The sequence below is a fragment of the Phacochoerus africanus genome, chromosome 2 (assembly GCF_016906955.1).
Source record: "Phacochoerus africanus isolate WHEZ1 chromosome 2, ROS_Pafr_v1, whole genome shotgun sequence".
Classification (NCBI taxonomy): Eukaryota; Metazoa; Chordata; class Mammalia; order Artiodactyla; family Suidae; genus Phacochoerus; species Phacochoerus africanus.
Window position 1 is genome coordinate 250,141,433 of NC_062545.1, and position 14,695 is coordinate 250,156,127.

General features: G+C 45.6%; 1 protein-coding gene across 4 annotated transcripts in view; it reads left to right on the top strand.

Annotated features, from left to right (window-relative positions):
- The window catches only part of ZNF462 (zinc finger protein 462), a 150,960-nt gene that overhangs the window by 133,129 nt on the left and 3,136 nt on the right, over positions 1-14,695 (top strand). For all 4 annotated transcript variants that reach the window (XM_047768096.1, XM_047768099.1, XM_047768097.1 and 1 more), the window contains 2 exons: positions 9,618-9,750; positions 13,737-13,860. In XM_047768096.1, the coding sequence (XP_047624052.1) occupies positions 9,618-9,750; positions 13,737-13,860 (257 nt within the window). The remainder of the gene's footprint in view (positions 1-9,617; positions 9,751-13,736; positions 13,861-14,695) is intronic.

Genomic DNA, 14,695 nt, shown 5'->3' on the forward strand with positions numbered 1-14,695 from the left:
TTTTTCCACTTTCTGGACTTGGGAAATCTGCAGTGAGCAAAAAAAAAAAAAAAAACAACCCAAAAAACAAAAAGTCATAGAATATTTGTTTCCAGCAAAGGAAATGAAAAGAAATAAAACAAAAGAAGAACCTTCCTTAACTCCAAAGCATAAAGTGTACCTTTGGCCATGTTTTTTTGGACCAAGTTTAATTTCTGAACGAAGTCCTAGCAGCGTTGGCTTTATCAACTCTGTGGATTCCTGCAAGCTGAAGGTTTTTCCACAAGATTGTCATTTCATCTCTGCTTTCCCTCATGTTAGCAGCTTCTTGGTTTGTCAGCCATCGACCTGCTTCTTTCATGTGTTTTGGAAGATAAAGAACTCAGAACAAGAGGTGTGGTCGTTTTTCAGAGGGATGTGACTGGCAGAATCTTAGATAGTATTTCCAAAGTAGACATTTGAAGACATTCTTTGCCTATAACCTTCTAAACCACCCACCGAAGTCTCTAGCCAAAATGAATGGCCCCTGCTTCCAAGCTTCCACAGATCTTTCCTGCTTCTTCTATTAAGACACAAGTTTCGTGTTGCCTCAGCTTGCACCTGATGCTTAAGAAGGCTCTGACTCGCCGTTGGATGCAATGTTCTCAGAACGGAAACCTCGTTGTTTACCTCTCTTTTCTTCCCAGATCTAGCCACAGTGCCCTGCCTACGCTAAAGGCTTCATTAGCTAAATAAGTCAATACATGAAATCGGTTTTTTGAATAGGATATTTTTAAGTCTCGTCTTTGTTCAAATAGGCAAAATGCGGCGGTGGCAGCATTAGCATCTTCGCCTCTGGGTTTTGAGTTCAGGAGATTGGCAACCGCTCAGCTGGCTGATAACAAAGTTCTTTGACTTTAATGAGGCCTTTCACTTGGCTTTCTTGCGTACTTGTGACTGGAGAGATGGTGAGGTTCTCAGAATGATTGATTTTGTCTGGGCTTTGCTAAGTCAGGCGTGGCAGAAGCATGATTTCCGCTCTAACTCAGCGATTGCGAAAGAAAACAGATAACTCTCCTTGACTTCTGTGCCCCACACCCTTCCAGTCCCTAACCATCCTTTATGCTCGCTCTCCCTAGAAAGGGTGTGATTTTGAAGAAAAAATTCTACTGCTTTATCCCAGTTTTTTTTTTTTGCATCTTAGGGCCTCACTCGAAGCATATAGAAGTTCCCAGGCTAGGGGTCTAATTGGGAGCTACAGCTGCCGGCCTACACCACAGCCACAGCAACGCAGGATCCAAGCTGCATGTGCAACCTATCCTGCAGCTCACAGAAATACTGGATCCTTAACCCACTGAGCGAGGCCAGGGATTGAACCCACATCCTCATAGATACTAACTGGGATTTGTTACTGCCAAGCCACAAAGGGAACTCCTCCATCCAATTTTGAACGAACATTATTGTCACAAAACGTTCTTCCTTCTTGTGTTCAGCCAGTATTCTGTGGATAATTTTAACATGTTTTGTAAGCAGTTTTGCATTTCAGCAGATGATTTGCATTCTAGTGGGAAAAGCCAGAGCTCTGTCATCTGAAGATGTGAGTTCTAATCCTGGCTTTATCACTTTTTTTGTTTTGTGCTCTGTTTTCCTCATCTACAAATATGGAAGAGAACACATATCTTGCAGAATGGTCATAAGGGATACATGGCAAACATTGAAACAAAATCTTTTAGGAAAACGTCCAATTTTATTCTCTCCCTAGTAAGCAAATTTTTACCATGGCATGCCGTGTAATGAAGTTCTTTATACTTCATGATCTCCCATGGGTTTTTATGTTACTGGCAAATTCAAGTAGCATGTATTGTGTGTCAACTAGGCAATGGATCTTACATTCTGTACTGAGTCTGTTAAGCTAAGTAAGAAATGGTTACTACCCTGGAAAAGTTTATAAGCGAGCAAGTGAGAGAGAAGCTTAAACAAAGAATCACAACCCAGCATAAGTGCTGGATAAAGGTATCTATAAAATAGGAGGGTGCCTAGTGCATAGCAAGTATGGTGTCACAGCTCATCTTCCATAAAACCTTAATACACTGAATATATGAATAGCTTTTCTAGACACTTGTACAAGAGTTCTGATTGAAACGCTCTTATTTGAGAATTCAAGACTTTCACTTGTGTCTTTAACCATCTTACTAGAAGGAACCATAGAGATTAAAATCCTTTGTAGTCTCCCACTAATTCCTTTCCCTCAGTTCCATTCCAGCTTTTCAGAAACAGGCAAAGAGATTTGCTGGGCAAACCACGTAATATCGTGAGTCAGGGGTTGGCAAACATTGGCTTGTGGACCGACTCTGGCCCTTTACCTAGTTTTATTTTTTTTATTATTTAATTAATTAATTTATTTTTAGGGCCACATCCAAGGCTTATGCATGTTCCCAGGATAGGGGTCAAATTGGAGATGTAGCTGCTGGCCTACACCGCAGCTCACAGCAATGCCAGTTCCTTAACCCACTGAGCGAGGCCAGGGATTGAAGCGGCATCTTCATGGATCCTAGTTGAGTTCATTACCACTGAGCCACAGCAGGAACTCCCCATTGCCTAGTTTTATATGGCCCGTTAGCTAAAAATGGTTTTGACATTTTTAAATGGTTGGAAAAAAAAGTCTGAAGAGTAATATTTCAGAGTTCCTGTCGAGGTTCAGTGGTTAACGAACCCAACTAGTATCCATGAGGATGCGGGTTCAATACCTGGCCTCGCTCAGTGGGTTAAGGATCTGGCGTTGCTGTGGCTGTGGCATAGGCCAGCAGCTACAGCTCTGATTCAACCCCTAGCCTGGGAACCTCCATATGCCGTGGGTGCAGCCCTGGAAAAAAAAAAAAAAAAAGCCCCAAAAAAGAGAAATATTTCATGACGTGAAATGATATGAAATTTACATTTCAGTGTCCATAAATACAGTGGTTTTGGAACACAGTGACTCTCATCCATTTCTGTATTGTCTGCAGCAGTTTTCACAATAACTGAGTAGCTGTGACAAACTCTATGGTCCAGAGAGCCTCAAACACTCACATACCTGGCCCTTCTCAGGGAAGGTTTGCCAGCCTGGGCCCTAAGTCCTTTAAAATCTTTGCAGCACTTCACATTCTCATTTTGTGACTGAGATGGGCATTTCTGATGTAAGAGGCAGTTTTTCCGTGTTCTCTGCTGTCACTTCCAGAAATAAGAAGTTCACTTGGCCTTTCTTTTTAACAGGAACATGCACTATTAGGTGATGTGAACATCCTGACGGGTGTCTCTTTTTGAAGGTACATGTGTTAAGTCCGTAGGAGGGGGACTCTGGAAACATTAAGTGGATTTTTCTTCATCACAGCCCCCCCCACACCGCCCCACCGCACCCCCGGCCCCAGCAATGTCTTGCTAAGTAATCTGAAGACAAGGGTGTCCAATTTCATTCTTTTTTTAACAAGCAAGTTATCAATTTCATTCTTTCCTTAACAAGCAATAATCAGTCTTTCCTGTAAGACTGGGCTTGCTGCCCCTAGAAGAGGGCAGCTTGGTCATATTTGTAAATCACATAACACTTCTCCCCTTAGAATAAGACTCGAGTATGGAAATTCTTTCCTATGCTAGGGACAGATCAAAACCATTTTGCTGAATTGTTACAAAGCAACAAACAAAAAGACAAACATAGTGGTAAAGCTTGAATGTTAAGCTTGCGTGTGGAAGGGTTTGCCCTGTCCCCACTTCAGTGTTAAGGGGTAAAGATTTGCTGGTTGTTGGTGCTTCATCTCACATTCCTACTGGACAGCAGACTTGACCACGACTCTCAGTTAGTGGCCTCCACAGGGGACTTGTGGGCTTTTACAAGTAACCTTCAAGGGGTATAAAGGTCTGCATAGTGTTTTACAGTCTGAATGATTATGTATTTGAAAAACCTACCCTTTAAAAACAAGAATAGCGTGGAGTTCCCATTGTGGCGCAGTGGAAACGAAACCGACTAGGAATTATGAGTTTGCTGGTTCGATCCCTGGCCTCGCACAGTGGGTTAAGGATATGGCCTTGCCGTGAGCTGTGGTGTAGGTTGCAGACTCAGCTTGGATCTGATGTTGCTGTGGCTGTGGCATAGGCCAGCAGTTGTAGCTCCAGTTGGACCCCTAGCCAAGGAGAGCTTCTGTTGCTTTCGAAAGGCTCCGAGGAGCCAGGTCCTAGAACTCAGACTCAGCCTTCCTCTTTCTCCCTCTGTCGTGGGCCTTTGGGGAAACAGGGTGATAAACTGCATCTCATCTCCAAAGAAAAAAGTGAGCGTCCCTCCATGTGTCCTATGTCCCATGAAGAAATTAGTCAGATACCTGCTAGATTCTAGGTCCAGAAAGTAATGATCAGTACTGGTATGTCATTTCAGTACCAACTCAGAAATATGTTGGAACTTTTCATCCAAAGTCTGTGTAACTTTTTACTTTGACCTTGTAATTTCACATCTGAGAATTTAGCCTGTAAAATTAAAACTAAACATGAAAGAAAGGTTTATGTACAGTAAGGCTTATGACTACATTTTGAATAGTGAAAATCTGGATAACCAAAGGTAAATGCACATGAGAAGAGTCAAGTAAACTATAATATGTGCACTTGACGAAGTATTAAAATAGATGTATACAGAGATTATATTTATACCATACCAGGCATACAAAAGCAGCCCTGTAAATCATCTGTGAATGGAGAACAAGAATACGGAAGTACAACTTGTTCACAGGTATTACGTATATAGGTGGTTGGACTTTATGTATGTATGTATGTATGTATTTACATGGCTGCACCCATGGAACCCCTGGGCCAGGGATTGAATCCGAGCTGTAGCTGTGGCAACACCAGATCCTTTAACCCATTGTACCAGGCTAGGGATCGAACCTGCACCTCTGCAGTGACCCAAGCCACTGCAGTTGGATTCTTAACCCACTGTGCCACAGCAGGAACGCCAGGTGCTTGGATTTTAAATGAGTTTTTTTTTTTTTTTCGATTTTCCTAAATATTTACAAGAAAGAAAAATAACTGAAAATGCAAATACCTAGCAGCCAGGAGGTGAGAACTGTGCCTGCTGTCATCTAGATCCTGCACTGGCCAGTGCAGATCTGGTTGTGAATGAAGCTGCAGGGCGTCTGTCCTCATGGAGTTTGTGGGTTTGCAGTGAAGGCCGGGCAGAAACAGTTCATTACTGCATTTTTTTGTAAATTGAAATATAGTTGATTTATAATGTTGTGTTACTTTCAGGAGTACAGCAGAGTGATTCGGTGATACCTATCGTACATCTCTTCTTTTTCAGAGTCTTTTCTCTTATAGGTTATTACAAGATATTGACTATAGTTCCTGTGCTGTGCAGTCACTGAGTTATAAAAAGGGGAGGGGAGGCTGCTGCGGAAGCCTAGAGCAAGGACATTTAACCAAGGAGTTGCTGAGGGGAGGCGCCACGGATGCAGTGATGTTAAGCAAGGCTGGAAGCTGAGGAGGTACCGCAGGAGGGCGGCAGCTTGAGAGAATTTCAGACAGAGGACATAGCATGTGCAGAGAGAGGCACAAAGTCAAGACCTTGGCCTGTTCCAGGAACCTCAAGTTCAGGGTGGTGGGAACAAAGAGGAGTCAGTCTAAGGGAGGGGGTGGATCCTGACAGGATGACAGTTGGACGTGGAAACCCATCAGAAATAGGGACTCCAGGAGTTCCCATTGTGGCTCAGCAGGTTAAGAGCCCAACTAGTATCTATGAGGATGTGGGTTTGATCCCTGGCCTTGTTCAGTGGGTTAAGGACCTGCTATTGCCATGAGCTGTGGTGTAGGTCGCAGATGGTAGATCAGATGCTGCGTGGCTGTGGCAGAGGCCAGCAGCTGCAGCTCTGATCCATCGTCTTGCCTGGGAACCTCCATATGCCATGCGTGTGGCCCTGAAAAGAAAAACAGTAATAATAAAGAGGGTGTTCCTGTTGTGACACAGCGGAAACAAATCCAACTAGTAACCATGAGGATGCAGGTTCAATGCTGGCCTCGCTCAGTGGGTCAGGGATCTGGCGTTGCCATGAGCTATGCTGTGGTTCACAGATGTGGCTGGGATCCCGTATTGCTGTGGCTGTGGCATAGGCTGGCAGCCGTAGCTCAAATTCGTCCTAGCCTGGAAACTTCCATATGCCTCGGGTGCAGCCCTAAAAAGAAGAAAGAAAGAAAGAAAGAAAGAAATTGGGATTTCATCCTATGGGCAAGCAGAGACTGACAAGAGCAGATTTAATTTTATATTTAAATTGCTGAGACCGTACTAGAGCATAGATACAAGAGGTGGTGAGAATGGACACTGGGAAACCAGCAAGGAGGGAGGGAGGGGGCTTTGCAAGAATCCAGGGAAGAGATGGTGGCTCAAAAATGCAGCAAGGAATCTTCCTTTTATATGAGGCTTAATCCAGGGGTTGCTGATTTGGGGATTTAAAGTATAGTAAGAACCGCAACCCTATAAAGAGTTTTTATTTTAAAATCTTCTAATTACATAGCAGAAATTTTCATTTTTATTTTTAAACAAAGATTTTAGAAATCTTTAGGACAAATAAATCCTCGGTGAGCCCCGGGTGAACGTTATACTGTGAAAATGTCATGTGCTCTTAAAATTGTGCAGAATCCAAAATGCTAACAGTTTTTCAGTAAAAGGAAAAGAAAGAGGAAGGAGGAAAGAAAAAATAACATTTGGTTTGGTGACAGATCTCCTTCTGTCACCGTGAGTTCCTTGGTAAGCACAGGGCCTGGCACACAGCAGGCCCTCCAAGAATCCTGAATGAATGAAGGAATGTATGAAGGGAATGAATGAAAACTGCTGGATTAAAGAAGACGTTTAAGGATTTTCTTTTGGCCTTTCTTGGTTTCATTCTTTTTGCTCCCTGGCAATGCCCAGCCCACCCTGCCCCTTATACATATCTACAGTTGCCCTGACTGAAGGTGGGGGCGGAAAGTGATCCGAAAAGTCTGCCTTTTAAGTACCAGTCATTTCAAAATATTGTTTCTTTGAATATTTCAAAATTAGGCCAGTTGAAATGTTGCCTCCTTTTCCTAAAAATAATAATAATAATAATAATAAAATGGGCAACCCAGAAAAGTTTTATTCAAATATTTGTCATAAATGCTATTTGATTAAAATGTAGGCTTGGTGGAGAAACATAACTTCATAAATATGCATTTACGATGCCTCATATACACGTTTCCAAGAGCCAAAATTGGAAAAGGCCACATTGCCAGAAAGGGGAAAGAAACTACAGTTTGGTGAACTATTGTGTTTCAGGTACTGGGCTAACCCCCTTTTGAACATTTATGTTCAGTAATTTGCCCAGAGTCTCATGGTTTATGGTAAACCCAGAACTTGACCTCCGTCTGCCTAACTGCATGCCCCCCCCCCTTTACTCCTATGGCATAAAAATAAATGAATAAAAATCTCTCTAGGTCTATAGGCATGGAGATAAAGGAAGGTACTTGAAGCAAAAGTCCTTTGGAGGCTGTTACTGTGAACTCATGGGAGGAAAAAGAAAAATTCCAACTTGACTTCCTCCTCCTCACCTAAGTCTGTTCCCTTTTGAAAATTTTTTCAAGGAGCAAATCACGAATTTGCCTTCCCTGAGGGTTTGTTTATTAGTTAATTAATTTTTGTCTTTTTAGGGCCACACCCGTGGCCTATGGAAGTTCCCAGACAAGGGGTTGAATCGGAGCTGCAGCTGCCAGCCTACACTACCACTCACAGCAAGGCCAGATCATTAATCCCCTGAGTGGAACCAAGGATCGAACCTTCGTCCTCATGGATACTAGCTGGGTTTGTTACCGCTAAGCCATGACGGGAACTCCTTCCCTGCAGGTTTGTGCCGAGACTGACGAAGATGTCTTTTCCACCCTCGTGCTGAGTTGTTTTCAAAATCAACTGATCTTAAGAATTTCATTCATATAGTCAGATCAATGGATTGTTTCTCTTGTTTTAAAGGAGCTTTTGTTCTGCGTTTTCTTCCTCCTTTTCAGGGCCACCTACACCCACCAGGATGTCGTCAGGACCATATTCTTTTTCACAGGACGGTCTGTTGGCCCTGCTACTGAGTCTCTTCCTCCCATTTGTCACAGTTGATGATGGTGTTGCCATCTGCCAGGCATATGGAATTGGTGGTGCTCGGCGAATCTTTGTTCCAGTCTGGTCCCAGGGAAGATTTTGGAAGTGTCTTGTAAATTCTCCCCATCCTTTCCTGTGCCCTCATTATAGGCTTCCTCTGCTGTAGCAGCTATGGAGGTCTGCCTTGGAATCTAATTAGCCTTCCCTCCTCCACTCAACTGTGAACCTCTGGAGGCCAGAGCTGGATCTCTTTCATCCCTGTGGGCCCCTCCCTTGGCCCCCAACGGGGAGGCATGGCAGCTATCACTGTATTGGTTTGAGTCATTTTGTTGGCTAGTCATTCCTCATAATTCCTGATGATGCACCTGAAGCAGTTCTGAAAACCGATGAATGAAGAAGCTACATTTTGTGCTACTATTGATGTGAGAACCCCAAACAGAACACCCTTTACAGACTTTTCTCAGGGTGGATTTTCATTTATCTTGGATGGTATTTTGAAGAAAGCTTGGATTCCCACATTATCCTAACCACATTTTTTTTTTTTTATGGCCACACCCACAGCATATGGAAGTTCCTGGGGCCAAGAGTTGAATTTGAGCCACAGCTGTGACCTCCACCATAGCTGCAGCAATGCCGTATCCTTTAACCCACTGCGCTGGGCCAGGGATCAAACCTGCACCTCCATAACCACCCGAGCCACTGCAGTTAGCTTCTTAACCCACTCCCCCATAGGTGGGAACTTCTCTAACTTTGTTTTCTATAAACAAAAATCAGCCATAGTTCACACTTCAAAAGGATTTTAGGGATCAGTGATCCAGATTTTTCTCAGATAACCCCAGCTGAGATGAATAGTCTGTGGCCAGCTTTAAAAACAGTTGTACCACTAAAGAGTAACACTACTGTTGTCTTACACTTCAACTAGAGTTAGGTTTTGTCAATGCCTGGGCCTGGCGTTCCCGCTATGGCACAGCAGGTCAAGGATCTGGCATCGTTGCTGTAGCAGCTAGGGTCGCTGCTGTGGTGTGGGTTCAGTCCCTGGCCCAGGAACTTCTGCATGCCATAGATGTGGCTAAAAAAAAAGAATGAAAGAAAGAAGAAGCTGGGATAGTCCACAGTCCTCCAGGGTGATAGGCTTGAGGTGGAAAAGGTTGTGACTCTCACTGCTAACTTTCAGGCTACATTCAGAGCCTCTTTATTTCCAAGAAGTATTTCAGACTTGGGTAGTTGACCCCCTTGAATTCAACTCAAAAAATATTTATTGGACACCTGTGCTTCATGATACTTCTGATTTTCTGCTAACTGTTGAGAATCTTAGCCAAATTTCCTGACTGAATTGGGTAAGGAAGGTCCCCTGTTGACAGGTGAAAAATGAACGTGGGAGCAGAAGGCAGATGCAGCTCTGGGAGAGTCCACGTGAAGAACAGGACCTCTTAGGCACTGGTGTTATTGGCCCTGGTCCGTGGGAAAATGATGTCAGAAAGCTCTTCCACCTCAGCGAGAACCCCATTCGGTTGTGGTTCATGATTCCACGGTCGGTTTGGGTCTTTTTCAGGTAAGCCGGAACTTCGAGCTGGTCGGACGGGTTAACTTGGATCAGCTGGAACAGATGAAGGAGAAGATGGAGAGCTCTAGCAGTGATGACGAGGACAAGGAAGAAGAAATGAGCAGCAAGGCTGATGACAGAGGTTAGTCTCCTCCCTGCCCTCTGAGCCCCAGATGGCATCCAGCGTGTCCGTGGTGAGACAGAAGGGAGGCAGAAGGTTGTTGGAGGAGGAACAGAAGGAATGATCCTTCTTAGTTAAGTAGCAGAACAGAGCGACTTAAGCAACACGTCAGGAGCCATGTCTCAGTAAGCTGTCACCAGCCCTAGAAACTCCAAGGGAAACCGACGTTTTTCTCTTTAACTATATATGCTCTGCGTTTGTTAAAAGATACATGGTGATCATTTGTTTTGAATCAGGATAACTGGTATCTGGGGAATCTTCAGAATAAGGACAGACAGACAGCAAGATGGATGATGCTGTGAAAGCTACTGAGTATAAACGCGCTTCCAATCGAACCTGTATTTCAAGCTGCTGCTCCCGGGGTGTGCGCTGCTGGGGTTGTGGGGGAGGCTGCAAAGGGCTTGAGCCCTGAGCCCTCTCCTTGTGTCCCTCTGCCTGGCCTCCTCTTAACCCTTAAGGTGCCGCTTTTGCTTTGTCAGGAGAGAGAGAGAGAGACCCAGGGCTTTTGATTTGACAGTGTGTTTATCCGGGGGACACTGGGAAAGGCTCTGTGCTCTATTTTTCCAACTTCCTGTGAGTTTATAATTAGATTCAGAGTGAAGTTTTTCAAAGTCTATTTGGCTGTGGACATACATTTACATGATCTAGAGTTGGTTTGCTCCATCATTCAACATAGAATATTGTGGGAAATCTAAGCCTCTGCGCATAAGAATATAGACTAGCGGAGTTCCCTTCATGGCTCATCGGTTAACCAACCTGACTAGGAGCCATGAGGATGCGGGTTTGATCCCTGGCCTCACTCAGTGGGTTAAGGATCCGGCATTGCTGTGAGCTGTCGTATAGGTCGCAGACATGGCTCGAATCCTGAATTGCTGTGGCTGTGCTGCAGCTCCAATTTTACCCCTACCTAGCCTGGGAACTTGCATATGCTGCAGGTGTGGCCCTAAAAAAGCAAAAAAGAATATATGTTGGGATATCTTAGTTATTGCAGATGTATCAAAAGCACATGAATAGCCATGAGAGATAAATAGGATAGCTATCATCCCAGTGATGAGAAGAATGGTATTAATTGCAATTATTCAGCATCATCACGTGCTAGGCCCAGGACTGGGTTTTTTTGTTTGTTTGTTTGTTTGTTTTTTGCCAAGTGGAGGTCCAGTTTGGCCCCTGAAGCCCTGGCCAAGAGGAGAGCAGGGACCAGCAGTCAAGGTGCATCTGTGGTGGATGGATAAATAAAACATCCACACCATCCAAACTGGTTGCCCTTGTAAAGTGATAGCTTTTATTTTATATAAGAGGGGCAACAGAAATCCATTTCTTACAAGGAAAATGGCTGTGGTCTGAGAAGCATGTTTTTTTTATTTTCTTTTTTTTTTAAAAGCATTTCACAGATATGCTCTTAGTGATAAGTTCTTGAACATTCGTGCCCTGTTACCAGAGTTCTCTGGAAGGGGATGCTTTTGACAGAGGGTGCACAGACTCCTTTTCGTCCTAGTGCTCTGTGCCCTACCGTCCCTCGGCAGGAAAGAAATTACTCAACACGCTACCATGACCATTTAACCTCTAGAGCCGGGCAGACATGATTTTACAAGTTATAAGCATTGCAGAAGCAAGAATACCTTTTAGTCCTCCCCTCCCCCATGACACCTCCAAAATAAAAGCATAGACAATTAGAAGAAAGCCGGCAGTCAGAGGTGGGGGGCGCCAGGCTCGTTTCCCTGCTTGCCTGGCTTGGCCACCCCCTCGCACTGCACTGTGGCCTCAGACCAGCTCAGTTTGCCTGGAGAGAACCTCATGGTGTCTGCTTGCTTCTCCCTGGCAAGTGTAGGTAGCATCCCCATTCATGAGCCTTAACCACCTGGAGAAAAAAAGTCCTGGGGTGAAGGAGCCTGTATCCCTCTCTCAGAGGGTGGGGGATTTACATGAGTAACTTCTAGTCATGTTAATGCAATTACAAGCCTGAACCTTCTTGTCCTCCCTCACCGATCCTTGAAAGAACAGCCTCCTTTGTCTCATCGCCTTTGAATCCATTTTCCACCATCGAGGTGTATTCTTGCCAACAAGAAGGAACGGCACACAATAGCCTCAGGGTGTTTTTGCCAGCCGTTCTGTCTTCCAGGAGTAGAGAGCGGGAGGTGGCTTTAGCACAGCTCTTGGAGCTAATGGAGAGCCATTTGATGTGTGACAGGTAATGATTGGCCTCCTCCTTTGAGGGTGAAACAGCAGGAGCTCTTGGAAAGAATAGATGGCTGGTTTCATGTTTCCTAAGGGTAAGCGAGGGAGCGTGCCAGGAGCTGGGCTCTCGTTGGCATTGCAGACACTCATCAGGCACTCGGTTCGGGGGCCTTGCGTCCTTGGAGCTACCCACCATCCTTGCCCAACATGAGAACTGGGGAGAGGGCCGACTGTGGCCACAGGGCAGGTCCTGCCTCAGAAGGCAGCTCAGAGGGAATTTGCAAGAGAAGAAACCAGGCATGAAGAAATCAAAATTAACCCCAGACGAATCCTCCCCACCCCCTCTCATTATGCAGTTGGGAGGAGTCAGGAAGGCATTCTGTTGATTTCTTGCCCAAGATAATCCCTGCTAAGGAATTAATGCGCAGAGCAGATGGTGCTGTCTCATTTCCAATGAAAAGAATCAAGGAAGATAGTCTGTGCAATTATTTTTAATGGCTTGTGTGGTGATCTTCTTAATTTGTGAGAAAATGTTTCATCTTTTGTTCAAACTGGCCCCATTCACGTCGCGTTTTGTGCTGAAGGCAGCACAGAGACACCTAGCCCATGAGCGTCAGCCTGAGGATTTGTGTTAGATGGAGTCTTTCAACCCGGAGACGTCTTCCTGTCCCGTCTCGTGGGTACAGGCGCGGAGCGATCAGATACGCAGAGATGATCAACGTTTCCCCATGCAGAGCCCTCACTTTGCAGCGTGGCTGCAGAACCGTCTAGGTCCTGCCGTTTATTAGCCACGTGAAGGTCTGGCCCTCTGTGGGATAATGAAAGACATATGGGCTTGGGACTCAGGATAACACAAAGGCCATAGAAGCGCTGTCTGTGCGTCTGCCAGGAGGAGTGGCCTGTAAACAATTAGCCAGCCAATCCTCATTTATCAGACACCCTCACATGGGCCCAGGGCCGTGAAGGACAGAAAACGACAGTCAATATTTGATGTTGACAACAGACCTGTCCAGAAACGCCTGCATAGCCCCGCAGTCATGAATACACCAACTGAGGCGTGGATACCGGGCAGCCGGCCAGGACCCCTCGCCGGCTGAGGACATGCTTTCACATTCCGGCCTCCCCCGTCCCCATGTCCGGGATTCACTCCTGCTAGGTTCGCTGCTGGCAGATCTCCTTCCGTGCCCACAGCCACCCCGGGAGGCGTTGATTATGCCATCCATGGCAGGCAACCCCACGTCGTGAGCCCTCAGCCTTACCTGGAACATGTCGCAACCCTGAGGTCTTCCTACACGCAACCTGGTCCGGTGCTTGCGGTAGCCTGTGTTCTCTTTAGTGAGCAGAGATAAACTTGTGTCAAATAGAAAATGAATAGGTGCTAAACTGTGAGGCACTGATACAGAGCATCACAGAAGGGAGAGGTTTGATAGAAAAAAAAAAAAATGCTCAGATGCTGTTGGAAGGAACAGAAGGGGTTCTTCAGGCAAGACAGACCCAGATTATTTGTGATGGAAGCAGCTGAGAGGTGAGGAGAAATGGGGCCACCTGGGGTCCGGGAGCCAGGAACAGTTCTTAAGGGAGTTTTAAAAAATACTCTTTGGTGAAAAGCCAGTAGAAGAAAGAATAAGGAATCTGCAAATTGCTGTCACCAAATGGCTTTTCGAGGGAGGGTAGGGGAGATTTTCCTAATGAATACTGACTCTGCTTCTGCCCACTCCCGCTTCTGCCCACTCCCCCAGCACACAGGTAACGCTTCTGCTCTCTCCTCGCAGATCTGATGAGATTTTCTGACCGTGGGGCGGCCATCAACACTGAGAAGCGTTTTCCATGTGAATTTTGTGGTCGGGCGTTTTCCCAGGGCTCTGAGTGGGAAAGGCACGTGCTGAGACACGGCATGTAAGTCCCTCGAAGGCCTTTGCCCAGCGTGCAAGGTGGCAGTTTCCCCAACAATCCGTAGACCCCCACTCTGTGTCCCGTTTCCGGGCATGGGAGGAGAGGCAGTTGTAACGAACTGGGTTTCTCTCTTTCCGCTGGTTTTGTAAAACGGTCCACCCAGACACAAGGCAAAGGAGGAAAAGATCATCTTTACGAATGACAGATCCCGATCAAGCCCTCGTGTAGAAGTTTAGCGCTTTCTCCAGCCCGGGCCCCATCAGCTTTCATTAGCATGACATTCTCTGATAGAGCGTGGACCGGAGTCCAAAGATCTGGCTTCTGTTCCTGCCTCTGTGATGATTCATTCCCCGAGTGGCCTTGAACCTTCCCACGCACCTCTCGGTGCCTTCAATGCTCTGCCTCGGGGACAGAGCCCGCTTCTGCCTGCCTCCCAGGTAGGTGGGAGCACACCTGTCAAACTCTTATAAAACCCTTGAACATAAAATTGTCCCCTAGACAAGGCATTTAGAGCCCCGCAGACACTGGGAGAGCCTAGGAGGTGGTTCTTTCAGCAGAACATGCCCAGAGACAAGAAGCATCTGAACTTCAGAGGCTATAAATAAGCCTCCCCAAACATGGGTCCCACCGTCAGTTTTTTGCTTTTTGTTTGTTTCTATGATTTACTTTTGGACCTGCCATTCAATCCCAAGTTGCTCTTTTAGTCCTAATAAATATAGCACATCTCCAAGCTTCTAGGTTCCTCTGATGAATCTGAGCATGAGATCATCCCTGCCGTTACCATTTAGGACTTATCCTGTTCCCAGTAGAGGAAGGAATGTAAAATAATGATGTCAAT